We start from the raw sequence: 25414 nt of genomic DNA, 5'->3' as shown, positions 1-25414 counted from the left end.
AAGTTTTTTATCACACAAAAAAGGTAGCAAACTGGATGCAAGCAATTACAGAGGAATCTCAAAATTGTCGGCTATCCCAAAACTTTTCGAAAATGTTATCACTCCTCATTTGCAGCACCTTTGTAGATCAATCATATCACCGTGTCAACACGGTTTTATGAAACGCAGATCTACAACCACTAACCTCTTGGAGCTAACTTCTTTCGTAATACAGGGTTTCAAAAATAATCTTCAAACAGATGTCATCTACACTGACTTTAGTAAAGCATTTGACTCTGTTAATCATTACCTTCTAATAAGAAAACTTGATCTTATAGGTTTTCCTGCTGATCTTCTAAATTGGATTTCAAGCTATCTAAATGGCAGGACACAACAAGTCCTCTTTAAAAATTCGTTATCTTCTATTCTCCGAGTCACATCCGGTGTCCCACAAGGGAGCCATCTTGGTCCGCTTCTTTTTACCTTATTCATTAACGACCTCCCCTTAATAATAAAACATTCGCGTGTACTTATGTACGCAGACGATGTTAAATTATGCCTCCAGTACAAGGACACTTCTTGCCTTTTGGACTTACAATCCGATCTAGACCGATTTCAAATATGGTGCCGTGATAACATATTAGACTTAAATAGCTCCAAGTGTAAAGTTATGACCTTTTGTCGTGCCAACCCAATACGCACGACTTACACTCTAAGTGGGTGCTCTCTGGACAGAATAACACGAGTTGATGATCTTGGTGTTCTTCTGGACCCAAAACTAAAATTTTCTGACCATATTTCGTCTATTGTCAATAAGGCCAGGGGTGTGCTTGGTTTTATAAAAAGGTGGTCCAAGGAATTTGATGACCCTTACTTGACTAAAACCTTATTTATTTCGTTAGTCCGTCCGATTCTCGAGTACGGATCACCTGTTTGGAGTCCACAATACGCAGTCCACTCGGACCGCATTGAATCGGTCCAAAAAAACTTCCTACTTTTTGCCTTTCGGCGCCTAAATTGGGATGCAAACCATATATTACCTCCTTATTCCAGTAGACTACTTTTAATTAATTTACCATCCCTAGCTAACCGTAGAACTATGCTTGGAACAGTCTTTATTTGCAAGCTTATTCGTGGGGATGTTGAGAGTCCCGACTTGATTAGTCGGCTTAACTTCTCGGTTCCAAGTAGAGTCACTAGAAACTATATACCCCTTATCTTAAATCATTGTAGATCTAATTATGAGTTGCATGACCCTTACAGAGTTTTATGTTCTGACTATAATAGACTTTATCCTATTATCTGTAATCTTGACTCTCTGCCGCTATTAAAGCAATCCATTTTATCTTTTCTATTACATAATTAGATCCTACTAACACTAATATTTACCATAGTTATTAATTTCCTCGTTCCTATTCTATTTTTTATATCGCGTCTATATCTTCTCGCGAATCGAGCCGTACGATACACGGCAGCGCCCCTCGGTCGGTTGGGCGGGAGGTGTGGCCGTGGGACCCGTGCGATAAAAAAAAAAAAAAAAAAAAATTGGCACACCACTTCCGCGGAGCACTAAATCACCGATTTAATCACTTTCCAAACAAGGAAAACGTAGTTCTTCGCAATCTGTGGTACCCGTCGTACCGAAAAAGAGGCTTGGTTAGAGGATTAGTTGCCTCTTACGACAAGCAACAGCGGACTGTGGAAGTATTCTCGCCCGCTAACCACACGGCGAATATGTTGGGCTAAACACCCCTCTTCCTCTGGAACACTTCCTCCGCAAACACTGCCAGCCGTTCAGTCGTCTCTTGATCATTCAGGATTCTCTCGAAGGTCCAGTTTTCGCGAAAGCGCTGCACTCCAAGTCCATCAAGCTTCCGCAAATCTGCATATAGGGGGCAAGCGCACAATACGTGCCAGTCCAGTCCTCATATGGATCTCCACATGCGCAAGCGGTGGTATCGCTGAGGGCTCTCCCGTGCAAAAATGCATTGAACGACCCGCGCCCTGTCAGCAGGAAAGACTTCCTCATCGAGAATCCAAAACTTGGATCCCGATAGGCGAGAGTGACGTATGGGATAAATCTATGCGTCACACGTCCTGGTTCGCTGTCATCATACCCGCTGTTGGGATGCTGGGGGTTGCTGGTCCTGGAAAATTCCTAGTTTGCTGAAAATAGAACACTCGAAGAAAAGCGAACACTTGACTTTTGTAAATGCGCGGGCGCGACCGGGCGTATCTTTATTGCTCGTAGTTAGTTTTTACACTAAAGCTTATTCTAATGAGTTGGGTTCTCCCAAGCGCAGCGGAGACTCTGTGGTGAAGAGCGGGAGAGCGTAAGAGGGAGCGGAGAGCGGGTGACAGTCCAAACCCCGTAACTTGAACATTCCGCCCCCCTTGCAATCACTGGGGTTGCAGCATGGCCATCCTACGGCAGGCTGCAGGCACCGGACACGATCCACCCAAACACGGTCTTTTGAGCGACCGGCATTCCCTCGTCGAAGGTCAGGAATCCGGATTGGATAACCTTAGGATAAATATCTGCTCCTAAGACCATGGATACGGTAGCAGGCCGATGGAACTGGTCATCAGCCAGCATGATGTCCCAGTACTTGGACACTACGGTGTCGCTCAATGCCCGGACAGGTGTACGGATCCGCACCCTGGGCTCGATCTTGAGCACGACCTCGAGCTTCGTGTTCGCGTCGATCCTGGAGCGAATCGTCGTCGTGCAGACCTTCTCGTCGCCAACATTGGTCATCGGAAGCTTAAAGGCTGACGCCAACGAAGCGTCGATTCAGCTCATGGGGCTGCACGGATCGATTAGTGCTGCGGTCTCGAAGGTCTTCGTCCCGGTCTCCAACTTGACCAGCGCTGTGGGAAGGATGTTCACGCTGTGGCGTTGCAGCAGCGACGAGAGCGATGGGTCTGGCGTCGTCGATTCCGGCGGATTGTGCCGGCGGGAACGTTGGGACGAGGCCGAAGCTGCTTGCCGGGTTGGCACCGGTTGGAGACGCGAGCGCGCTCCCGACCGCGACAACGAGCTAACCTGCTCGTGCATGTGGGGCAGCGTGTGGTGGGATCGGTCGCACTTCTTGCAACGATCACCGCTTCGGCAGTGTCCCGTGGAATGCTCGTGAGCGAGGCAATTGGCGCAGTATTTGTTAATGAGGACTGCTCGCAAACGCTTTTCAGCGCTGAGCTTTAGGAACCTCGCGCACTTCCGAAGAGGATGGATACCGCGGCAGACTCGGCATCGGTAGGATTGAATACCTCAGGTACGTCTGCTCTCCACGGCACGAGCACTGCGTGCGTTTTGTTGACGAGGAGCCATGCTGCGCGTAGTCGAATGTCGAAAGGAGATCGAAAACGAAATGAAAAATAACGGATGATTAGTGCTAGTGAACTACAACTAAGGACGAGAGGAGCGCCTATTATTGTGGAGATTCGGAAGACTCCGTCGGCAAAAGCACCACTTTTGCCACTGGACGTTTAATAACTCCACGTGCAGTACGGATGTTTACTACACGGACGTTGCCGTCGGCTCCTGGGAAAACAGACTCAATTCTGCCGAGCCGCCACTCATTAGAGGGCAAGTTGTCGTCCTTGATGACGACCATGTCATCGATGCGGAGATTTTTGGACGGGGCCTGCCATTTAGAACGCTTGTGGAGTTCTTTGAGGTACTCTTCTTTCCATCGCACACGGAACTGCTGATGGAGAGCCTTCAAATGCTGCCACCGATTAAGAAGGGATTTCGTTTCCCCCTTTACTTCGGGTTCCACCGTGGACATAAGGGGTCCCCCGACTGGAAATGCCCTGGCGTCAGAGCCAGCAAGTCTGTCGGATCTTCAGACATAGGAGAGAGCGGCCTGGAGTTAAGGCACGCTTCTATTTTTGCCAAGAGCGTGGAGAGCTCTTCGAAGGTGTATTTTCGTGTGGCAGTGCATTTGTAAAATAGCGTCTTGAAGCTTTTTACGCCTGCTTCCCAAAGGCCTCCCATATGGGGTGCCCCCGGAGGAATAAATTGCCATTGCATCTCTTGATGAATATAGGCATTCGTCACCGACTCTTTTACGGCTTGAAGGAAATCGCGGGAAAGCAGAGTGGCAGCGCCAACAAAGGTTTTGCCATTGTCTGACTGGACTTGACGGTGGACACCCTCTTCTGGATACAAAACGAGAGAAAGCGGCAAGAAACTTTTCGGTCATTAAGACAGATGTAGGCTCTAAGTGGATGGCCTTGGTGGAGATACAAACAAAAACTAACACATACCCCTTTGTAATAAGACATGCTCTTCCCGTATAGTTCTTTATATCGAACGGACCGGCGTAATCCATGCCAGTATACGTGAATGGTCGGGAGAACGATGCTCTTTCTTTGGGTAGGACACCCATCAGTTGGCTTTGCAACCGCTTTTTGTGGATCACACATACTTTGCACGAATTTACCACTGCTTTCATCAGGTTCTTAACTCACAGAATCCAGTATTTCGACAGGATGAGGCGCACCATTAACTGGTTACCACCATGGAGAGTTATGCGATGCGTGAAATTTGCAAGGAGGCGAGAAAGCAGGCAGTTATACGGAAGAATCACTGGATGGCGTTCATTGTATTGAAGGCTTTCGGAATCACCCTGATCAGTCCTTGCGGATCTAGAAACGGGTTCTTGCTTAGGATGGCAATTGAACTTGGCACTGGACGCTTTTCACTTAGGCAGTGATATTCCACAGGGAATTCTCTGCGCTGAGTGTTCGAGATTAGGAACCGCTCGGCGGCGGCGATTTCAGTGGCCAGCAAATGCACATCAGATGGAGATGTCTGCTTCCTGCACCGCTGAATGAAGCGATGAACATAAGCAAGGACTCGTAGAGCTTTCTCTAGCTTGGAGAAACGTGCCAACAACTCTTCAGAAGGAGCTTTTGCGGGATGGACTTTTAGAGCACGCTTCTCCAGGTCGGTCACCGGAGCGTTGTCGACCTGAGTTGGCCATTGGTTGCGTGGATTTTGCAACCAAGTCGGTCCGTGCCACCATAACTGGCTATCGGCTAGATCTTGGAGGGAAACTCCTCTACTTGCCAGGTCTGCTGGATTATGCTCAGATTGAAAATGAGACCAATTCTCTGTTTTTGTGGCCTGGGCGATCTTCGTCACCCTATTGGCTACAAATGTGGTCCACTGGCACGCTGGCTTGCTTAACCATGCAAGCACTGTCGTGGAGTCCGTCCAACAGTAAAGTTCGGAGTTAATCGTAGGCATCTGCGGAATGATGGCTGCAGCCATTTCGGAAAGCAATAACGCTCCGCACAGCTCCAGTCTTGGGAGCGAAACCGTTTTGACTGGTGCTACCCAGGTTTTCGCGGTTAGGAGTTGCACCATAATGGTGCTGCCCACTTCTACGCGGACGTATATGGCCGCCCCATAAGCCTTTTGCAGTACTTTCTGCATCGATCTCGAGAAAATCAGTATTTAAAAGATGGTTGCTCTGAATGGCCGCTAAAACTTCCTTTTGGTTGGAGGTCCATTTCCTCAATGGAAATCCAGCGAAATTCAGAGCGTCTCGGAGCTCTTGCACCATGAGCTGAGCTTCTTCCGTGGAGTCCGCTCCGGCTAGAACATCATCCACATACATGAAATTTCGAATGACATTGCTAGCTTTTGGATGGCTGAGTTCTACGTTAGCCGCTAGCTGCTGCAGTACTCGGATGGCCAGGAAAGGCGCGCAATTGACTCCAAAGGTTACTGTTTTCAATTCGAAATCTCTGATTTCCCCTCTATTGTTACGGAAAAGTATTCGCTGGAATGAAGTGTGTTTCGGATCTACTCAGATCTGCCGATACATTTTTTCGATATCGGCGCTGAACACGTATCGGAAATAGCGCCACTTCAGAATTTGAATGGTCAAGTCGGACTGTAAGACAGGGCCAGCATGAAGGATATCATTTAAACTGGTACCATTCGATGATGGGCTGGAGGCATTGAATACTACACGGAGTTTAGTAGTTACGCTTTCCGGTTTTAAGACGGCGTGATGTGGCATATAATAGGCGTTGCAGTCATGGGTAGGAAGAACTGGTCGCATGTGCCTTAAGTCGAGATATTCCTGGATCACCGAATCGTATCTCGCTTTCAAGGCCTCATCTCTTTTTAGACGCTGCTCATTTCTTAAGAACTGAGCCAACGCGAAAGACCTAGAATGCCCTAGCCCGGAACCGACATGTTCTGGGTCGCGAAAAGGCAGAGTAACGACATATTTGCCGCACTCGTCTCTCGTGGTCGTTTGAAGGAAATTCTTCTCGCACATGGAATCGGATTCTTTTACCAACTTTGTTGGTATATCCTCCACCTCCCAAAATTTTGTGAGGAGTTTGTCCAGTGAATTATCGTACGCGTGGGAGATCTGTGTCGAAAAAGAGGAAATTCTGCTTTGGGCTGAGGCTGACACTGGCCCAGTTAGTACCCAGCCGAAAATGGTCTCTTGCCCCAAGAGAGAGCCACAGATGTTGGTTTTTGTTCCACTCAGAAGCACCGAAGGCAGGATGTCGGCCCCGATAAGTACATCTATTTGTGCGCTCTCGTAGAATTTTGGATCCGCCAGTGGAAAATCGGGAAGATCCAGAAGGAAATTTTGCGGAATTGGGTAGGAAGGCAGATTTCCGGCTAGTTGAGGGAGGACATAGGCCGTCGTCTCCAACTGCAACGCGGGCCTAGTCGGAGATCGGATGGTGAAACTGCAGAGCTTCTTGGACTGAGCAGCTACTGTTTGGTTTAAGCCCGAGACTTGGGCTTGAACCACCTGGAATGGCAATCTAATTAGATTGAACAGTCGCTCGGTTATGAATGTCGCTTCTGATCCGGAGTCGATCAGGGCGCGTGCCTTAAAGTTAGTGCCAAGATGGGAGATATTGATTATGGCAGTGCCAAGAAGGATAGCTCTTGAGCCCGTGGCGAAATAATTTTGAACACCGGCCTTGCAGGATTTGAAGGGCTTGAATTGCTGGAACAGAGGTTGTTTCGGTGCAACAACGTGTGGTGCCGGCCACGGCAAGTAAAACAATTGTGAGTGCTTTTGCACTCACGAAGCTGATGTCCCCTTGTGAAGCAGTTTAAACATAACTGCTTCCGTTTAATGTAGGCTGACCGGTCGTCAACCGACATTTGGAGAAACCGCGGACATACACGGACAGGATGGTTCTCCTTGTTGCACAAGTCGCAACTTTTCGATTTTGGGGCCACTTTCGTCTCATAGGAATTTAATTTTCTAGAGGGCCCACTTGAGTTTATCGCTTTGGAATGCGACTGACTCGGTACGGACGGTCTCACATCATCGATTGCTTCTAGGGTTCGATGACGTTCTGTGAGGAAGGTGTTCAGCTCTCCCCATGTCGGGATGTCGGCTTTCTTATGTAGCGACTGCTCCCATAAGGAGAGAGTTATCTTCGGGAGCTTGGATGAGCACAGATATACCAGCAGGCAGTCCCAGTTCTCAGTGTTGATGCCTGACAGTTCTAAGGCAGTCAAGCAACCTTGAACAGTACTTTGCAGTACCTTCAAGGCCGCCCCAGATTCCTGTGGTATCGACTGCACATTAAACAGTATTTTCAATTGACTGTTTACCAACAATCGTTTATTTTCGAAACGCTCTATCAGGTTTTCCCACGCAGAGCGGAAACCCTCGTTGGTGAGAGGCGAAATCGAAACTATGGCATGCGCGTCGCCACTTGTTTTGGCATTTAAGTGTAATAACTTTTCAACCGGAGTCAGCCGTGGATTATTAATATAAATGGCTGTGAAAAGATCCCGGAAAGTCGGCCAGCGAAGATAGTCGCCTACGAAAACTTCTGTATCGCATGGAGGCAACCGACAGCCAGAGGAAATGCAGGCCTGGGACGCAGCGTTCGCGCTTGGGATGGACTGAGAAGTGCCCTGCTCGATTTTATCAACGAGCTGGGCAACACTCGTCTATAGCTCGTCAAAACTCGTCTATAGCTTTCAAAGCGAACGGTCGTGTTTTTTTTGCTCCCCGGTTTTTACTTTGTGTTTGTCAAACCAGCCGCGGTTTTTAAAAAATTTTCTTTAATTATCATATATATAAACATAATTTTTAATGATCCGTTCGCTTCGGGAGTGATTCTTTTGTGATTTGTGCAGTAGTTTAAGCAAATATACAAAGTAGTTTGCATTTTTCGTCGTTTTTGTGCGTTGTTCGCAGTGGTGTTTGGTGTTGTTTTTTGCATGCACATAAACTGCACTTTTCGCTCTCACTCTCTCTCTCTCTCTCCTTCGCTCTCCCACACAAAATCTAAATTTCTCAGCGTGCAGACTGCTCTCGTGCGGTTCTTTTAACAGCTGGCTTGAAAGTTTTGGTTTTGTGTTTTCGTGCACGCACAGTGGTCTGATTTCAGTTAAACATGAAAACCGTAAATGTTGTCTGCTTTTATAAAAATTGTTGCCAGGTTATAAAACCTGAGCAGCCAAAAATGACTTGTTGGCTATGTGATAGAATGGTGCATACTAAGTGCGCTGGTTTTAATGGCCGTACGAGTGATGACCTAGCAAAGGGTAAAAATCTAAATTACTGTTGTGATGCTTGCCTTGTGGTTGCGAACGAGATGAAATCGTTTATGCGCCAAACTAAAGGTGGCTTGAAAGAACTGATCAACAGTTTTGGCATAGCTAGAGATAGTTTTCGTCGAGCCGATGATCTTCTTTCCGCGCTTAATTCACAGTTTAATGGCCTTAAGCTATTAGATGAATCTCCAAAGCGCAAAAAAGCCGCTGGTGGTAGGCTGCCTAAGGCCCCGCAACCACGGGCAAATGATCAACAGGACTCCACAACTGATCAGCTGTCAATCGCAGCAAATCCACATATGCTGCTAAGATCGGCAGCTAAAAAAGATTCGGAGCAATCCGATCAATCAGCTGTGGATGGACCCCACCCTATGATTGCTAAAAATTCCGAATTGTCCGCATTGGTTTCTCAACCAGTGATTCCACCTGTCTCGATTAGTATACCAACACAAGGGAACATTGAGTCCGGACTACCGGCACAAGTTGGCGCTTCAGAAATACAATCTGCAGCGCCAAAACCCCTCGCGGTGGTTCCACTAAAGAAACAAATTTTTGTTTCTCGGCTTGCCCCTGATCAAACATCGTCGGATGTATTGTCTTATATACAAGACAAAACAAAAGCCGATAATATAAAAGTGGAAAAATTTAACTTCTCTTATGCTAGGCACATATCATCTTTCAAGATAACTGTCCCAAACGAGCTCTTTTCGACCATATGTTCGGGTGACTTTTGGCCGGATAGTATGGTGGTAAAAGAGTTTGAAGCTAAGATCAAAAATAAGAAAAAGGTGCCCGTGGGAATTAAACTTCCCTCACGTGGCCAGACTGCACCATCCGCCTCTTCATCTTCTTCCTCTTCAAAAAACTAACTACAAAACTTACTATCTCCTATCAAAATGTTAAAGGCTTGCGTAGCAAATTAATCAAATTGTATTGTGATAGTCTTTCATTTGCATCCCATATTATAGTGCTCACAGAGACTTGGTTAAAGCCGGAGATACTTAACTCCGAAGTCTTCCCAGGTATGTACACTATATATAGGTTTGACCGTCCCTCCAGACGGGGAGGTGGAGTCTTAATTGCGGTTAGATCTACCCTCGCGTTGGAGGAGTTACTTTTGGACGATTCCCGTAACTCGGAATTCGTATGTGTAAAGCTGTCTTTTTCCGACAGATCAGTTTATATTACGTGCTCCTATATTCCGCCATCTTCTGAATTCCCAGAATATCAGAATCATCTGTCCGCTATCCAGTCCATCTTAAATAAACTTTCTGACAGGGACCAATTGGTAGTTCTAGGTGATTTTAATATACCTGGCACAATGTGGTCCCCAGAAGAACAATCGAATATCCTTCTCCCCTTAGCACAACATGACTTTATTGACGGCTTGCTCGACTTATCCCTGTCGCAAGTTAATTATATTCCAAATTCTCTTGGTCGACTTTTGGATCTATGTTTTGTAACAAGTCCTGAAAGTGTGTTTCTGTCCAGGGTAGTACCTCTTACTCAACCTGAAGATCAATATCATCCTACCTTCGAGGTGGAAGTCGACTTAGGTACGGTATTAAAAGTAAATTCAGAGAAGTCAACAAATCGAATTCCCTGTTTTCGCAAGGCAAATTTTCGGAGGCTAAACAATTTTATAGCTGGCTTTAATTGGTCCGATCTTTACTCCTGCAACATAATGGCGGATGCGATTAATATGTTTTATACCGCAATTAAATCATTTTTTTACTCTTGTGTTCCGATGTACTATCCGTCAATCTCTAAACCTCCTTGGTTTAATAAAGAGTTGACACACATAAGAAATGTAAAGTCCAGACTCTATATGAAATTTAAAAATACCGGTTCTCAGTCCATCCTTTGTAAATATTTAAGCGTGCTTAATGCTCAGTGCTACAAAAATTATTTAAACCGTTGTAAGTTCCAGTTTGCACAGGATCCGAAACAGTTTTATAATTTCGTTAGCACTAAGCGAAAAACAAGTTCTTACCCTTCCTCGCTATGTTTTGAAAACACTACGGTTACATCGGATCAGGCAATAGCCGATCTATTCGCCAAGTTTTTTCAAACAACATATTCAACTTTACCTCATTCCGAACAGCCATACTCTTACGCGGTATCTAAGTCGAATCTAATATTTTGCCCCACTATAAACGAAAGCTCACTGCTTAACGATCTTCAGCGTGTTAAACCGGTCTATTCGCCAGGTCCCGATGGAATCCCTGGCTGTGTGCTCAGATTCTGTGCGGAAGCCTTGTGCAAGCCTCTACTGAAACTGTTTACCTTATCTTTGGAATCTTCACAATTCCCTCATATATGGAAGGAGTCATTTGTGATTCCTCTTCACAAAAAAGGTAGCAAACTGGATGCAAGCAATTACAGAGGAATCTCTAAATTGTCGGCTATCCCAAAACTTTTCGAAAATGTTATCACTCTTCATTTGCAGCACCTTTGTAGATCAATCATATCACCGTGTCAACACGGTTTTATGAAACGAGATCTACAACCACTAACCTCTTGGAGCTAACTTCTTTCGTAATACAGGTTTTCAAAAATAATCTTCAAACAGATGTCATCTACACTGACTTTAGTAAAGCATTTGACTCTGTTAATCATTACCTTCTAATAAGAAAACTTGATCTTATAGGTTTTCCTGCTGATCTTCTAAATTGGATTTCAAGCTATCTGAATGGCAGGACACAACAAGTCCTCTTTAAAAATTCGTTATCTTCTATTCTCCGAGTCACATCCGGTGTCCCACAAGGGAGCCATCTTGGTCCGCTTCTTTTTACCTTATTCATTAACGACCTCCCCTTAATAATAAAACATTCGCGTGTACTTATGTACGCAGACGATGTTAAATTATGCCTCCAGTACAAGGACACTTCTTGCCTTTTGGACTTACAATCCGATCTAGACCGATTTCAAATATGGTGCCGTGATAACATATTAGACTTAAATGACTCCAAGTGTAAAGTTATGACCTTTTGCCGTGCCAACCCAATACGCACGACTTACACTCTAAGTGGGTGCTCTTTGGACAGAATAACACGAGTTGATGATCTTGGTGTTCTTCTGGACCCAAAACTAAAATTTTCTGACCATATTTCGTCTATTGTCAATAAGGCCAGGGGTGTGCTTGGTTTTATAAAAAGGTGGTCTAAGGAATTTGATAATCCTTACTTGACTAAAACCTTATTTATTTCGTTAGTCCGTCCGATTCTCGAGTACGGATCACCTGTTTGGAGTCCACAATACGCAGTCCACTCGGACCGCATTGAATCGGTCCAAAAAAACTTCCTACTTTTTGCCTTTCGGCGCCTAAATTGGGATGCAATCCGTATATTACCTCCTTATTCCAGTAGACTACTTTTAATTAATTTACCGTCCCTAGCTAACCGTAGAACTATGCTTGGAACAGTCTTTATTTGCAAGCTTATTCGTGGGGATGTTGAGAGTCCCGACTTGATTAGTCGGCTTAACTTCTCGGTTCCAAGTAGAGTCACTAGAAACTATATACCCCTTATCTTAAATCATTGTAGATCTAATTATGAGTTGCATGACCCTTACAGAGTTTTATGTTCTGACTATAATAGACTTTATCCTATTATCTGTAATCTTGACTCTCTGCCGCTATTAAAGCAATCCATTTTATCTTTTCTATTACATAATTAGATCCTACTAACACTAATATTTACCATAGTTATTAATTTCCTCGTTCCTATTCTATTTTTTATATCGCGTCTATATCTTCTCGCGAATCGAGCCGTACGATACACGGCAGCGCCCCTCGGTCGGTTGGGCGGGAGGTGTGGCCGTGGGACCCGTGCGTTAAAAAAAAAAAAAAAAAAAAAAAACACACCTTTCATAGACTGAATAGCAATAACTGTATTTAGCCCTGAGAATAGGCATGTTGCTTGCTGCCGCTTCGCCTGCTGACACAAGGCACTCTGAGCAGAGATCGTATTCCTTCTCAACCTTGTCCCATAGGGTTCGGACTTAGTCGCGACGGACGCCAAGCATCGTGACGGTTGGAGCTGCGGATTCCGGAGTGTTGATCTGAGCCTCAAATTCGCTTAAGCGGTCAGAAATCGAAATGAATTTGGCTAGCGCTAGATCTGAAGCAGCCATATTTTTAGCTGTGCGCTGTACTGTGGCTTTGGATGGGGTAGCACAGTCGTCGGAAATCTGCGCAGGCGTTCTCACCGAAATGCTTGGGATTCTTGGACTCTTGCGCCCTTGTGGTGAAAAAATAGACCTGGGTTTGTCAGCGGACAATTTCTTCTTATCGTCCCCGATGGGCATAATCGAAGAAATACGAAATGGACGTAGTCCTCAGACTGCACTTAATAATTTAAGTGGTGTAAAACTTACGAAGTGGAAACGCCGTAGTTTAGACTAATCGGACAGGTGACTCGGAGTGAACAGCGAATTGTAAAAATGACCTGTGATTTATGGTAATTGGGTCCACCTTATTTACGGTTGGAACCCTTGGAATGCGGAACACGGTGATATAAAATGTTTATTAGAACGAAGAAAATTTTATTCCACAAACTAATATCCAAGCAATACGAAAAAGAAATATTTGTCGGGTGAACGACTTGTATATGGCGGTCGTATTATTTATTTATGGATACTTATTTTTTTTTTTGAAAGTTTTCAAAAAAAATTTAAAAAATAATTTAATAAATATTGAAAATGTTTAATTTAATTTAAAATTTATTTATTGTTCGGAAATTAATTTGGAAATTTACGGAAAAACATTGATGGAAAATAAAACGCCTTCTCCGCGTCGGCACTTGGAATAAATTTTATTGGTGGTTTGGATTTGCCGACGGGAAACAATCTAAACTTTGGTAAACTTTGGTTATACGCCTTTTCCGCTTCGGCACTTGGGACACAGGCGATTTAAACTTTGGTAAACTTTGGTTAAAGGGAATGCAGATAATCTGCGCAATGTATGTCGGTACAATATGTAATGTATATGTATGTATATGGAAATGTATATGTATGTATATGGAGATGTAATGCATGCAATGTATATGGGTAAATGGCGGGAAAATATTTAATTAATATTTTCCTTGGAATGGCCAGCGGGTATGTGTTGTTTGTTTGTTGTTTGTATGTATAGCAGAGCAAATTGTATTAAGCGGACTGCGGAGTTAAGGCAAAAAATGTGTTGAAAAGAATTTGGCTTGCGTTGGACACAGTGAAACGAGAACGGAATGTTTGCCACTTTTGGCAGAGCTTTGGACTTTAGAAATTTTAGAACGGTGGGTAATATGGCGGCGCCCGTGAAAATGGATAGGTAATTTCCTTTAATTGCCTTTTGTCGGAGAAATCCGTTAGATCTGACAATAAATCTGACAGCAAATTGAACGAAATTGGATGTTCGAACCTTTTGCTGCAGACCGGCAATTAAAAGGAATGGAGATTTCGTACTTATCTTATAAGTTGGTCGCTGAAGGACAAACTTGAAAAATCCATGATCTCCGGCTCGAAGGACCAAAATGTTAGGATGCTGGGGTTTGCTGGTCCTGGAAAACTCCTAGTTTGCTGAAAAAAGACCACTCGAAAAAACACTCGAAGACTTGTAGAAATAGCGCGGACGCGACCGGGCGTATGTTTTATTGTTCGTGGTTAGTTTTACACTAAAGCTTATTCTAATGAGTTGGATTCTCCCAAGCGCAGCGGAGACTCCTCGGAGACTCTGTGGTGAAGAGCGGGAGAGCGTAAGAGGGAGTGGAGAGCGTAAGAGGGAGCGGAGAGCGGGTGACAGTCCAAACCCCGGAACTTGAACATAAACCTTTAATAAATTGAACTAAAATCAAATAAAACCAACTTAAGCGAATATAATTACACATTAAGTGCTAGCCAGATTTCTCTTTGAGCTAAATCCATTTGCGACTATAAAGAACACAATAACGAGCGAATCAACTTCCTGTAGGTAATAATTCCTGCGAGAAATCCCCAATTCGTTTCGCAGATCCTTTGGCAAGTATACTAAGCCCACAAACGACTGCAGGATGGCCGCTTAGCCTGATGGCCTGATGGCCGGTGCGGTCCGCAAAGTCCACTCCTTCCATCTGATCGACGTGCGGCGAAGGCAATCCCTGAATCCCAGGCGACGTGTGTGTCAGCTGCATTGTGGGCCCACTGCCTCCTCTCGACCGGTTGCCAGCAGCTAAACGGGCTAATTGAAATGCAACTCGAAGGCAGAGTGCCCGATGTCCGATGTCCTAGACTCCACCCCACGACCCCTCAGAGGTGTGCACATTCAAGGCAGCCTTCAAAATATAGATGGTAATCGATAGCCGATTACTTAGGGAGCCCTGGTTGAAAATCGTGGTAACGCTTTTTTAAATACTGAAAATTGGTGATATAAAAATATCCTTTCTAATAAAGTAAAAGTATTTAGTAGGCATTGACTTTAATTTCGCATTACTTATCTTGTGCTCTTTTAGATATTTTTAGTTTTTCTCTAGATCTTAACGATATACAGTCCAATTCTACAACAAATTTTCCAAGTAAATTTCAAATAGAAATTTTTTTTTTTTTTTATTATTACTATAACGATGCCACACTGCGGACCGCGCCCTTCTTCTTGTAATCGGCCATTGCCGTGCGTGCCGCCTCCTGCCACACGAACTTCACCTCATCGACCATGGCTCCCCACATCTCACTGCCCTTCACAAACACTTCCTGGGGACTGATCCCGGGATGCATCGCTCTTATGTACTTGCGCCCGGCGGAATTTATCCACATTAAGAAGGCATTCACTGGTTTCTTGGGATAATGTGGATAAATTCCGCCGGGCGCAAGTACATAAGAGCGATGCATCCCGGGATCAGTCCCCAGGAAGTGTTTGTGAAGGGCAGTGAGATGTGGGAGCCATGGTCGATGAGGAGAAGTTCGTGTGGCAGGAGGCGGCACGCACGGCAATGGCCGATTACAAGAAGAAATTGGAGAAGTGGAATACACACAAAGAGCAGTCGGAGGTATGTCTTTCGCAGACGTATCCCCATAACTATGAAGCTCAGTTGTCCTCTCGATTCTAGAAAACTACCCAAACGGATGAGACGGTGGATCGATCTGCATGAAGTGCGTTTAAACGTAAACGTTTTGTTGGGTCATGCAGCCAAAACTGTGCAGTAGACTGCGAGTGAAGAACTATCTTTACTCGATTGTGCCCAGTCGCCTAGACCCGGACGAACATCGCGACCATAACGAGCCCAGTTCTTCCATTACCGCCGCCCCGGAACATAACCGGCTGCAGGAGAGGATCTCGAGTGGAACCAGTGCTGCCATGGATGACAACCAGGGGCGCGATGAAGAACTCACACCAAAAAGCACCCAACCACTAAAGAGGGTAAATGCTGAGCCGCAAGGGCAAACTAATTGATGGAGGAAAATTTGAAATGTAAACCTTTAATAAATTGAACTAAAATCAAATAAAACCAACTTAAGGGAATATAATTACACATTAAGTGCTAGCCAGATTTCTCTTTGAGCTAAATCCATTTGCGACTATAAAGAACACAATAACGAGCAAATCAACTTCCTGTAGGTAATAATTCCTGCGAGTAATCCCCAATTAGTTTCGCAGATCCTTTGGCAGGTAAACTAAGCCCACAAACGACTGCAGGATGGCCGCTTGGCCTGATGGCCGGTGCGGTCCGCAAAGTCCACTCCTTCCATCTGATCGACGTGCGGCGAAGGCAATCCCTGAATCCCAGGCGACGTGTGTGTCAGCTGCATTGTGGGCCCACTGCCTCCTCTCGACCAGTTGCCAGCAGCTAAACGGGCTAATTGAAATGCAACTCGAAGGCAGAGTGCCCGATGTCCGATGTCCTAGACTCCACCCCACGACCCCTCTGAGGTGTGCACATTCAAGGCGGCCTTCAAAATATAGATGGTAATCGATAGCCGATTACTTAGGGAGCCCTGGTTGAAAATCGTGGTAACGCTTTTTTAAATACTGAAAATTGGTGATATAAAAATATCCTTTCTAATAAAGTAAAAGTATTTAGTAGGCATTGACTTTGATTTCGCATTACTTATCATGTGCTCTTTTAGATATTTTTAGTTTTTCTCTAGATCTTAACGATATACAGTCCAATTCTACAACAAATTTTCCAAGTAAATTTCAAATAGAAATTTTTTTTTTTTTATTATTACTATAACGATGCCACACTGCGGACCGCGCCCTTCTTCTTGTAATCGGTCATTGCCGTGCGTGCCGCCTCCTGCCACACGAACTTCTCCTCATCGACCATGGCTCCCCACATCTCACTGCCCTTCACAAACACTTCCTGGGGACTGATCCCGGGATGCATCGCTCTTATGTACTTGCGCCCGGCGGAATTTATCCACATTATCCCAAGAAACCAGTGAATGCCTTCTTAATGTGGATAAATTCCGCCGGGCGCAAGTACATAAGAGCGATGCATCCCGGGATCAGTCCCCAGGAAGTGTTTGTGAAGGGCAGTGAGATGTGGGGAGCCATGGTCGATGAGGAGAAGTTCGTGTGGCAGGAGGCGGCACGCACGGCAATGGCCGAATACAAGAAAAAATTGGAGAAGTGGAATACACACAAAGAGCAGTCGGAGGTATGTCTTTCGCAGACGTATCCCCATAACTATGAAGCTCAGTTGTCCTCTCGATTCTAGAAAACTACCCAAACGGATGAGACGGTGGATCGATCATAACCGGCTGCAGGAGAGGATCTCGAGTGGAACCAGTGCTGCCATGGATGACAACCAGGGGCGCGATGAAGAACTCACACCAAAAAGCACCCAACCACTAAAGAGGGTAAATGCTGAGCCGCAAGGGCAAACTAATTGATGGAGGAAAATTTGAAATGTAAACCTTTAATAAATTGAACTAAAATCAAATAAAACCAACTTAAGGGAATATAATTACACATTAAGTGCTAGCCAGATTTCTCTTTGAGCTAAATCCATTTGCGACTATAAAGAACACAGTAACGAGCGAATCAACTTCCTGTAGGTAATAATTCCTGCGAGTAATCCCCAATTAGTTTCGCAGATCCTTTGGCAGGTAAACTAAGCCCACAAACGACTGCAGGATGGCCGCTTGGCCTGATGGCCGGTGCGGTCCGCAAAGTCCACTCCTTCCATCTGATCGACGTGCGGCGAAGGCAATCCCTGAATCCCAGGCGACGTGTGTGTCAGCTGCATTGTGGGCCCACTGTCTCCTCTCGACCGGTTGCCAGCAGCTAAACGGGCTAATTGAAATGCAACTCGAAGGCAGAGTGCCCGATGTCCGATGTCCTAGACTCCACCCCACGACCCCTCTGAGGTGTGCACATTCAAGGCGGCCTTCAAAATATAGATGGTAATCGATAGCCGATTACTTAGGGAGCCCTGGTTGAAAATCGTGGTAACGCTTTTTTAAATACTGAAAATTGGTGATATAAAAATATCCTTTCTAATAAAGTAAAAGTATTTAGTAGGCATTGACTTTGATTTCGCATTACTTATCATGTGCTCTTTTAGATATTTTTAGTTTTTCTCTAGATCTTAACGATATACAGTCCAATTCTACAACAAATTTTCCAAGTAAATTTAAAATAGAAATTTTTTTTTTTTTTATTATTACTATAACGATGCCACACTGCGGACCGCGCCCTTCTTCTTGTAATCGGTCATTGCCGTGCGTGCCGCCTCCTGCCACACGAACTTCTCCTCATCGACCATGGCTCCCCACATCTCACTGCCCTTCCCGGGGACTGATCCCGGGATGCATCGCTCTTATGTACTTGCGCCCGGCGGAATTTATCCACATTATCCCAAGAAACCAGTGAATGCCTTCTTAATGTGGATAAATTCCGCCGGGCGCAAGTACAGCTGCGGTTAAAATAATAGCACTACTGCAGGTGGAAAGTTGATTTCCTAAAAAAAGGTATTGAATGTTTATTTTTTTTAAAGTCTGATTGCATGAATAATAAGTACCATATGTTGTCTCTCTAAGCAAGAAATTTTGACTCTCTCAATGTAACGGTTCTTTTTGTTTTTGGGCACTTTCTGCAAAAGGTCGCTAAATGAGGCGGTAACAAAAATAGCACTGACCACGTTTTTGCTGAATAAAATTAATAGGAGTGATTGCTTTGGGTTTTTTTTCGACATATTTTGAAAAAAGGAGTTGCATTAAAGGTTTTAATTGAATTTTTTTCAAAAGAAGACCAAAAATTCTCTAGTTATGGGTCGGGGAAAGCATTTTACCGTCGAAATAAGGAATTTGATTAAAAACATGATCTGTGAAGGTAAAACCTACGCTAAAATGGGACGGTTTTTTTTGTTTTTCAAACAATATGATCCGCAACGCACTGCTGTTTGTCGAAAATAACGAAAAACGTGGAAGAAAGCCCTCTATGTCCAATGTGGAGATCAAGCGCTTGGTTCGGCAAAGCAAGAAGGAGCCTTTTAAGCCGGTGACGGAACTGAAGAAGGAGCTTCAGATATCTGCAAACGTAGAAAAAGTTCGCAAACACTTAAGACAAAACAACCATAATGTGTGCAGTCCCAGAAAAGTCCCGCTTTTGACTGTGAAGCATGTGGCAAAGCGAATCAAATATGCCAAGATACGCAAGGACTGGCCTGTGGAGAAGTGGCGCCACATTTTGTGGTCAGATGAGAGCAAAATTGGGTTTTTTGGTTGGAAAGGCTCTCGGTCTTATGTTCGGCGTCCACCACGAACTGAAAATAATCCTCGCTTCACCTTTAAGACGGTAAAGCACTGGGGATCAAACATCATGGTATGGGCGTGCTTTTCATACTATGGAGTAGATCCGATTCATATGATTCAAGGCATCATGGATCAGCACATTTACACAGATATCCTGGAAAATGTGATGGCGCTATATGCCGAGGATGAAATGCCGTTTTTTTGGACATTTCAACAGGATAACGACCCAAAACACACGAGGAAGAAGGCTCGAAAGTGGTTTGAGCAGAAATCAATCCGAGTAATGATCAGTCACCCGACTTGAATCCAATCGAAAAACTTTGTGCGGACGTGAAAAAAAGGTTTCTGAAGCCAAGCCCAACCATAACGAGAAACTTTGGATTCATGGGGGATCGAGGATCAAGGATTAATGGAGCAAAATTCCTCAAAAACGGTACCAGGACTTGGTGGACTCCATGCCAAGAGGATGCGCAGCTGTCATTGCCTACAATGGTCACGCAACCAAATATTAAGATTCTTTAAACATAGTTCTTAAGATATAATCCATTTGTTGAACTCTTATTTTATATTTTTAGTTGGTTTTAGCAAAATACGAGAAACAGTGCTATTTTTGTTACCGCCTAAATTTGGAGGTTTTTCTTTGTTTTACCAATTATTTTAAAAATATCCATTAGATCTGTTACCAATTTTATTATTTCAATTGAAAATCATTGTAGTATTTAAGATTAGTGGAAAAAATTTTGAAAAAATGTCAGAAAATAGAGAAACGAGGGGGCAAACACGAAATGTGCTTTTGGTGCTATTATTGTTACCGCAACTGTACATAAGAGCGATGCATCCCGGGATCAGTCCCCAGGAAGTGTTTGTGAAGGGCAGTGAGATGTGGGGAGCCATGGTCGATGAGGAGAAGTTCGTGTGGCAGGAGGCGGCACGCACGGCAATGGCCGATTACAAGAAGAAATTGGAGAAGTGGAATACACACAAAGAGCAGTCGGAGGTATGTCTTTCGCAGACGTATCCCCATAACTATGAAGCTCAGTTGTCCTCTCGATTCTAGAAAACTACCCAAACGGATGAGACGGTGGATCGATCTGCATGAAGTGCGTTTAAACGTAAACGTTTTGTTGGGTCATGCAGCCAAAACTGTGCAGTAGACTGCGAGTGAAGAACTATCTTTACTCGATTGTGCCCAGTCGCCTAGACCCGGACGAACATCGCGACCATAACGAGCCCAGTTCTTCCATTACCGCCGCCCCGGAACATAACCGGCTGCAGGAGAGGATCTCGAGTGGAACCAGTGCTGCCATGGATGACAACCAGGGGCGCGATGAAGAACTCACACCAAAAAGCACCCAACCACTAAAGAGGGTAAATGCTGAGCCGCAAGGGCAAACTAATTGATGGAGGAAAATTTGAAATGTAAACCTTTAATAAATTGAACTAAAATCAAATAAAACCAACTTAAGGGAATATAATTACACATTAAGTGCTAGCCAGATTTCTCTTTGAGCTAAATCCATTTGCGACTATAAAGAACACAGTAACGAGCGAATCAACTTCCTGTAGGTAATAATTCCTGCGAGTAATCCCCAATTAGTTTCGCAGATCCTTTGGCAGGTAAACTAAGCCCACAAACGACTGCAGGATGGCCGCTTGGCCTGATGGCCGGTGCGGTCCGCAAAGTCCACTCCTTCCATCTGATCGACGTGCGGCGAAGGCAATCCCTGAATCCCAGGCGACGTGTGTGTCAGCTGCATTGTGGCCCACTGTCTCCTCTCGACCGGTTGCCAGCAGCTAAACGGGCTAATTGAAATGCAACTCGAAGGCAGAGTGCCCGATGTCCGATGTCCTAGACTCCACCCCACGACCCCTCTGAGGTGTGCACATTCAAGGCGGCCTTCAAAATATAGATGGTAATCGATAGCCGATTACTTAGGGAGCCCTGGTTGAAAATCGTGGTAACGCTTTTTTAAATACTGAAAATTGGTGATATAAAAATATCCTTTCTAATAAAGTAAAAGTATTTAGTAGGCATTGACTTTGATTTCGCATTACTTATCATGTGCTCTTTTAGATATTTTTAGTTTTTCTCTAGATCTTAACGATATACAGTCCAATTCTACAACAAATTTTCCAAGTAAATTTAAAATAGAAATTTTTTTTTTTTTTATTATTACTATAACGATGCCACACTGCGGACCGCGCCCTTCTTCTTGTAATCGGTCATTGCCGTGCGTGCCGCCTCCTGCCACACGAACTTCTCCTCATCGACCATGCTCCCCACATCTCACTGCCCTTCCCGGGACTGATCCCGGGATGCATCGCTCTTATGTACTTGCGCCCGGCGGAATTTATCCACATTATCCCAAGAAACCAGTGAATGCCTTCTTAATGTGGATAAATTCCGCCGGGCGCAAGTACATAAGAGCGATGCATCCCGGGATCAGTCCCCAGGAAGTGTTTGTGAAGGGCAGTGAGATGTGGGGAGCCATGGTCGATGAGGAGAAGTTCGTGTGGCAGGAGGCGGCACGCACGGCAATGGCCGATTACAAGAAGAAATTGGAGAAGTGGAATACACACAAAGAGCAGTCGGAGGTATGTCTTTCGCAGACGTATCCCCATAACTATGAAGCTCAGTTGTCCTCTCGATTCTAGAAACTACCCAAACGGATGAGACGGTGGATCGATCTGCATGAAGTGCGTTTAAACGTAAACGTTTTGTTGGGTCATGCAGCCAAAACTGTGCAGTAGACTGCGAGTGAAGAATTATCTTTACTCGATTGTGCCCAGTCGCCTAGACCCGGACGAACATCGCGACCATAACGAGCCCAGTTCTTCCATTACCGCCGCCCCGGAACATAACCGGCTGCAGGAGAGGATCTCGAGTGGAACCAGTGCTGCCATGGATGACAACCAGGGGCGCGATGAAGAACTCACACCAAAAAGCACCCAACCACTAAAGAGGGTAAATGCTGAGCCGCAAGGGCAAACTAATTGATGGAGGAAAATTTGAAATGTAAACCTTTAATAAATTGAACTAAAATCAAATAAAACCAACTTAAGGGAATATAATTACACATTAAGTGCTAGCCAGATTTCTCTTTGAGCTAAATCCATTTGCGACTATAAAGAACACAGTAACGAGCGAATCAACTTCCTGTAGGTAATAATTCCTGCGAGTAATCCCCAATTAGTTTCGCAGATCCTTTGGCAGGTAAACTAAGCCCACAAACGACTGCAGGATGGCCGCTTGGCCTGATGGCCGGTGCGGTCCGCAAAGTCCACTCCTTCCATCTGATCGACGTGCGGCGAAGGCAATCCCTGAATCCCAGGCGACGTGTGTGTCAGCTGCATTGTGGGCCCACTGTCTCCTCTCGACCGGTTGCCAGCAGCTAAACGGGCTAATTGAAATGCAACTCGAAGGCAGAGTGCCCGATGTCCGATGTCCTAGACTCCACCCCACGACCCCTCTGAGGTGTGCACATTCAAGGCGGCCTTCAAAATATAGATGGTAATCGATAGCCGATTACTTAGGGAGCCCTGGTTGAAAATCGTGGGTAACGCTTTTTTAAATACTGAAAATTGGTGATATAAAAATATCCTTTCTAATAAAGTAAAAGTATTTAGTAGGCATTGACTTTGATTTCGCATTACTTATCATGTGCTCTTTTAGATATTTTTAGTTTTTCTCTAGATCTTAACGATATACAGTCCAATTCTACAACAAATTTTCCAAGTAAATTTAAAATAGAAATTTTTTTTTTTTTTATTATTACTATAACGATGCCACACTGCGGACCGCGCCCTTCTTCTTGTAATCGGTCATTGCCGTGCGTGCCGCCTCCTGCCACACGAACTTCTCCTCATCGACCATGGCTCCCCACATCTCACTGCCTTCCGGGGACTGATCCCGGGATGCATCGCTCTTATGTACTTGCGCCCGGCGGAATTTATCCACATTATCCCAAGAAACCAGTGAATGCCTTCTTAATGTGGATAAATTCCGCCGGGCGAAGGTACATAAGAGCGATGCATCCCGGGATCAGTCCCCAGGAAGTGTTTGTGAAGGGCAGTGAGATGTGGGGAGCCATGGTCGATGAGGAGAAGTTCGTGTGGCAGGAGGCGGCACGCACGGCAATGGCCGATTACAAGAAGAAATTGGAGAAGTGGAATACACACAAAGAGCAGTCGGAGGTATGTCTTTCGCAGACGTATCCCCATAACTATGAAGCTCAGTTGTCCTCTCGATTCTAGAAAACTACCCAAACGGATGAGACGGTGGATCGATCTGCATGAAGTGCGTTTAAACGTAAACGTTTTGTTGGGTCATGCAGCCAAAACTGTGCAGTAGACTGCGAGTGAAGAACTATCTTTACTCGATTGTGCCCAGTCGCCTAGACCCGGACGAACATCGCGACCATAACGAGCCCAGTTCTTCCATTACCGCCGCCCCGGAACATAACCGGCTGCAGGAGAGGATCTCGAGTGGAACCAGTGCTGCCATGGATGACAACCAGGGGCGCGATGAAGAACTCACACCAAAAAGCACCCAACCACTAAAGAGGGTAAATGCTGAGCCGCAAGGGCAAACTAATTGATGGAGGAAAATTTGAAATGTAAACCTTTAATAAATTGAACTAAAATCAAATAAAACCAACTTAAGGGAATATAATTACACATTAAGTGCTAGCCAGATTTCTCTTTGAGCTAAATCCATTTGCGACTATAAAGAACACAGTAACGAGCGAATCAACTTCCTGTAGGTAATAATTCCTGCGAGTAATCCCCAATTAGTTTCGCAGATCCTTTGGCAGGTAAACTAAGCCCACAAACGACTGCAGGATGGCCGCTTGGCCTGATGGCCGGTGCGGTCCGCAAAGTCCACTCCTTCCATCTGATCGACGTGCGGCGAAGGCAATCCCTGAATCCCAGGCGACGTGTGTGTCAGCTGCATTGTGGGCCCACTGTCTCCTCTCGACCGGTTGCCAGCAGCTAAACGGGCTAATTGAAATGCAACTCGAAGGCAGAGTGCCCGATGTCCGATGTCCTAGACTCCACCCCACGACCCCTCTGAGGTGTGCACATTCAAGGCGGCCTTCAAAATATAGATGGTAATCGATAGCCGATTACTTAGGGAGCCCTGGTTGAAAATCGTGGTAACGCTTTTTTAAATACTGAAAATTGGTGATATAAAAATATCCTTTCTAATAAAGTAAAAGTATTTAGTAGGCATTGACTTTGATTTCGCATTACTTATCATTGCTCTTTTAGATATTTTTAGTTTTTCTCTAGATCTTAACGATATACAGTCCAATTCTACAACAAATTTTCCAAGTAAATTTAAAATAGAAATTTTTTTTTTTTTATTATTACTATAACGATGCCACACTGCGGACCGCGCCCTTCTTCTTGTAATCGGTCATTGCCGTGCGTGCCGCCTCCTGCCACACGAACTTCTCCTCATCGACCATGGCTCCCCACATCTCACTGCCCTTCCCGGGGACTGATCCCGGATGCATCGCTCTTATGTACTTGCGCCCGGCGGAATTTATCCACATTATCCCAAGAAACCAGTGAATGCCTTCTTAATGTGGATAAATTCCGCCGGGCGCAAGTACATAAGAGCGATGCATCCCGGGATCAGTCCCCAGGAAGTGTTTGTGAAGGGCAGTGAGATGTGGGGAGCCATGGTCGATGAGGAGAAGTTCGTGTGGCAGGAGGCGGCACGCACGGTAATGGCCGATTACAAGAAGAAATTGGAGAAGTGGAATACACACAAAGAGCAGTCGGAGGTATGTCTTTCGCAGACGTATCCCCATAACTATGAAGCTCAGTTGTCCTCTCGATTCTAGAAAACTACCCAAACGGATGAGACGGTGGATCGATCATAACCGGCTGCAGGAGAGGATCTCGAGTGGAACCAGTGCTGCCATGGATGACAACCAGGGGCGCGATGAAGAACTCACACCAAAAAGCACCCAACCACTAAAGAGGGTAAATGCTGAGCCGCAAGGGCAAACTAATTGATGGAGGAAAATTTGAAATGTAAACCTTTAATAAATTGAACTAAAATCAAATAAAACCAACTTAAGGGAATATAATTACACATTAAGTGCTAGCCAGATTTCTCTTTGAGCTAAAGCCATTTGCGACTAT

At 44.9% G+C, this 25414-nt stretch overlaps 10 protein-coding genes and 2 pseudogenes across 11 annotated transcripts; 9 read left to right on the top strand and 3 right to left on the bottom strand.

Moving 5' to 3' along the window:
• Window positions 1-3668: 3668 nt before the first annotated feature.
• On the bottom strand, window positions 3669-5425 carry LOC123327424 (annotated as a pseudogene).
• Window positions 5408-6631, bottom strand: LOC123327425. The gene has a single exon (XM_044923836.1). It carries the CDS (start codon window positions 6279-6281, stop codon window positions 5802-5804), a length of 480 nt encoding a protein of 159 aa, XP_044779771.1. The 5' UTR covers window positions 6282-6631; the 3' UTR covers window positions 5408-5801.
• Window positions 6632-14424: 7793 nt separating this feature from the next.
• Window positions 14425-15337, bottom strand: LOC120285614 (FACT complex subunit SSRP1-like; the record flags this gene model as incomplete). The annotated part of the gene is made up of 1 exon (XM_039298245.2): window positions 14425-15337. A coding segment is annotated over one exon (219 nt), but the record flags the coding sequence as incomplete, so codon positions are not given.
• A 9-nt stretch (window positions 15338-15346) lies between these two features.
• LOC120285600 lies at window positions 15347-15651 on the top strand (annotated as a pseudogene).
• LOC120285588 lies at window positions 15409-18000 on the top strand. 2 transcript variants are annotated; one of them, XM_039298221.2, is made up of 2 exons: window positions 15409-15549; window positions 15610-16026. In XM_039298221.2, exon 2 carries the CDS (start codon window positions 15684-15686, stop codon window positions 15951-15953), a length of 270 nt encoding a protein of 89 aa, XP_039154155.1. In that variant the 5' UTR covers window positions 15409-15549; window positions 15610-15683; the 3' UTR covers window positions 15954-16026. The 2 variants fall into 2 exon arrangements, with proteins under 2 accessions (XP_039154155.1, XP_044779768.1); XM_044923833.1 differs by lacking the exon at window positions 15409-15549 and adding an exon at window positions 17270-18000 and having other exon boundaries at window positions 15564-15827.
• Window positions 17906-20406, top strand: LOC120285613 (FACT complex subunit SSRP1-like). Its single transcript, XM_039298244.2, has 4 exons — window positions 17906-17953; window positions 18368-18425; window positions 20089-20255; window positions 20316-20406. The coding sequence occupies exons 1-4, from the start codon at window positions 17906-17908 to the stop codon at window positions 20355-20357; spliced, it is 315 nt and encodes a 104-aa protein (XP_039154178.2). The 3' UTR covers window positions 20358-20406.
• On the top strand, window positions 20390-20741 carry LOC120285595. The gene has a single exon (XM_039298228.2). The coding sequence runs from the start codon at window positions 20390-20392 to the stop codon at window positions 20657-20659; it is 270 nt and encodes an 89-aa protein (XP_039154162.1). The 3' UTR covers window positions 20660-20741.
• A 550-nt stretch (window positions 20742-21291) lies between these two features.
• Window positions 21292-22003, top strand: LOC120285604 (high mobility group protein D-like; the record flags this gene model as incomplete). The annotated part of the gene is made up of 2 exons (XM_039298235.2): window positions 21292-21334; window positions 21618-22003. Coding segments are annotated over 2 exons (339 nt in total), but the record flags the coding sequence as incomplete, so codon positions are not given.
• Window positions 21972-22785, top strand: LOC120285598. The gene has a single exon (XM_039298230.2). The coding sequence runs from the start codon at window positions 21987-21989 to the stop codon at window positions 22254-22256; it is 270 nt and encodes an 89-aa protein (XP_039154164.1). The 5' UTR covers window positions 21972-21986; the 3' UTR covers window positions 22257-22785.
• A 105-nt stretch (window positions 22786-22890) lies between these two features.
• On the top strand, window positions 22891-23603 carry LOC120285606 (high mobility group protein D-like; the record flags this gene model as incomplete). Its single annotated transcript, XM_039298237.2, has 3 exons — window positions 22891-22933; window positions 23217-23452; window positions 23513-23603. Coding segments are annotated over 3 exons (321 nt in total), but the record flags the coding sequence as incomplete, so codon positions are not given.
• On the top strand, window positions 23587-23935 carry LOC120285591. The gene has a single exon (XM_039298224.2). The coding sequence runs from the start codon at window positions 23587-23589 to the stop codon at window positions 23854-23856; it is 270 nt and encodes an 89-aa protein (XP_039154158.1). The 3' UTR covers window positions 23857-23935.
• Window positions 23936-24366: 431 nt separating this feature from the next.
• LOC123327428 (FACT complex subunit SSRP1-like) lies at window positions 24367-25369 on the top strand. Its single transcript, XM_044923843.1, has 3 exons — window positions 24367-24414; window positions 24826-25050; window positions 25111-25369. Exons 1-3 carry the CDS (start codon window positions 24367-24369, stop codon window positions 25147-25149), a joined length of 312 nt encoding a protein of 103 aa, XP_044779778.1. The 3' UTR covers window positions 25150-25369.
• Window positions 25370-25414: the final 45 nt, after the last annotated feature.

Source organism: Drosophila simulans, unplaced genomic scaffold (assembly GCF_016746395.2).
Source record: "Drosophila simulans strain w501 unplaced genomic scaffold, Prin_Dsim_3.1 Segkk5_quiver_pilon, whole genome shotgun sequence".
Classification (NCBI taxonomy): Eukaryota; Metazoa; Arthropoda; class Insecta; order Diptera; family Drosophilidae; genus Drosophila; species Drosophila simulans.
Note: the sequence above shows the minus strand (reverse complement) of the source record. Positions and strands in the feature narration are given on the sequence as shown.

Excerpts from the sequence above, each read along its gene's own strand:
- LOC120285588 (XM_044923833.1), top strand. The coding sequence starts at position 15,684 with ATGCAGCCAAAACTGTGCAGTAGACTGCGAGTGAAGAACTATCTTTAC. Across the intron at positions 15,828-17,269 it reads CGGAACATAACCGGCTGCAG|GAGAGGATCTCGAGTGGAAC; the intron begins GAGAGGATCTCG and ends AACCGGCTGCAG.
- LOC120285598 (XM_039298230.2), top strand. The coding sequence starts at position 21,987 with ATGCAGCCAAAACTGTGCAGTAGACTGCGAGTGAAGAATTATCTTTAC.
- LOC123327425 (XM_044923836.1), bottom strand. The coding sequence starts at position 6,281 with ATGTGCGAGAAGAATTTCCTTCAAACGACCACGAGAGACGAGTGCGGC.
- LOC120285591 (XM_039298224.2), top strand. The coding sequence starts at position 23,587 with ATGCAGCCAAAACTGTGCAGTAGACTGCGAGTGAAGAACTATCTTTAC.
- LOC120285613 (XM_039298244.2), top strand. The coding sequence starts at position 17,906 with ATGGTAATCGATAGCCGATTACTTAGGGAGCCCTGGTTGAAAATCGTG. Across the intron at positions 17,954-18,367 it reads AGCCCTGGTTGAAAATCGTG|AAACCAGTGAATGCCTTCTT; the intron begins GTAACGCTTTTT and ends CATTATCCCAAG. Across the intron at positions 18,426-20,088 it reads CGGGCGCAAGTACAGCTGCG|CGATGCATCCCGGGATCAGT; the intron begins GTTAAAATAATA and ends TGTACATAAGAG.
- LOC120285595 (XM_039298228.2), top strand. The coding sequence starts at position 20,390 with ATGCAGCCAAAACTGTGCAGTAGACTGCGAGTGAAGAACTATCTTTAC.
- LOC123327428 (XM_044923843.1), top strand. The coding sequence starts at position 24,367 with ATGGTAATCGATAGCCGATTACTTAGGGAGCCCTGGTTGAAAATCGTG. Across the intron at positions 24,415-24,825 it reads AGCCCTGGTTGAAAATCGTG|AAACCAGTGAATGCCTTCTT; the intron begins GTAACGCTTTTT and ends CATTATCCCAAG. Across the intron at positions 25,051-25,110 it reads CACACAAAGAGCAGTCGGAG|AAAACTACCCAAACGGATGA; the intron begins GTATGTCTTTCG and ends TCTCGATTCTAG.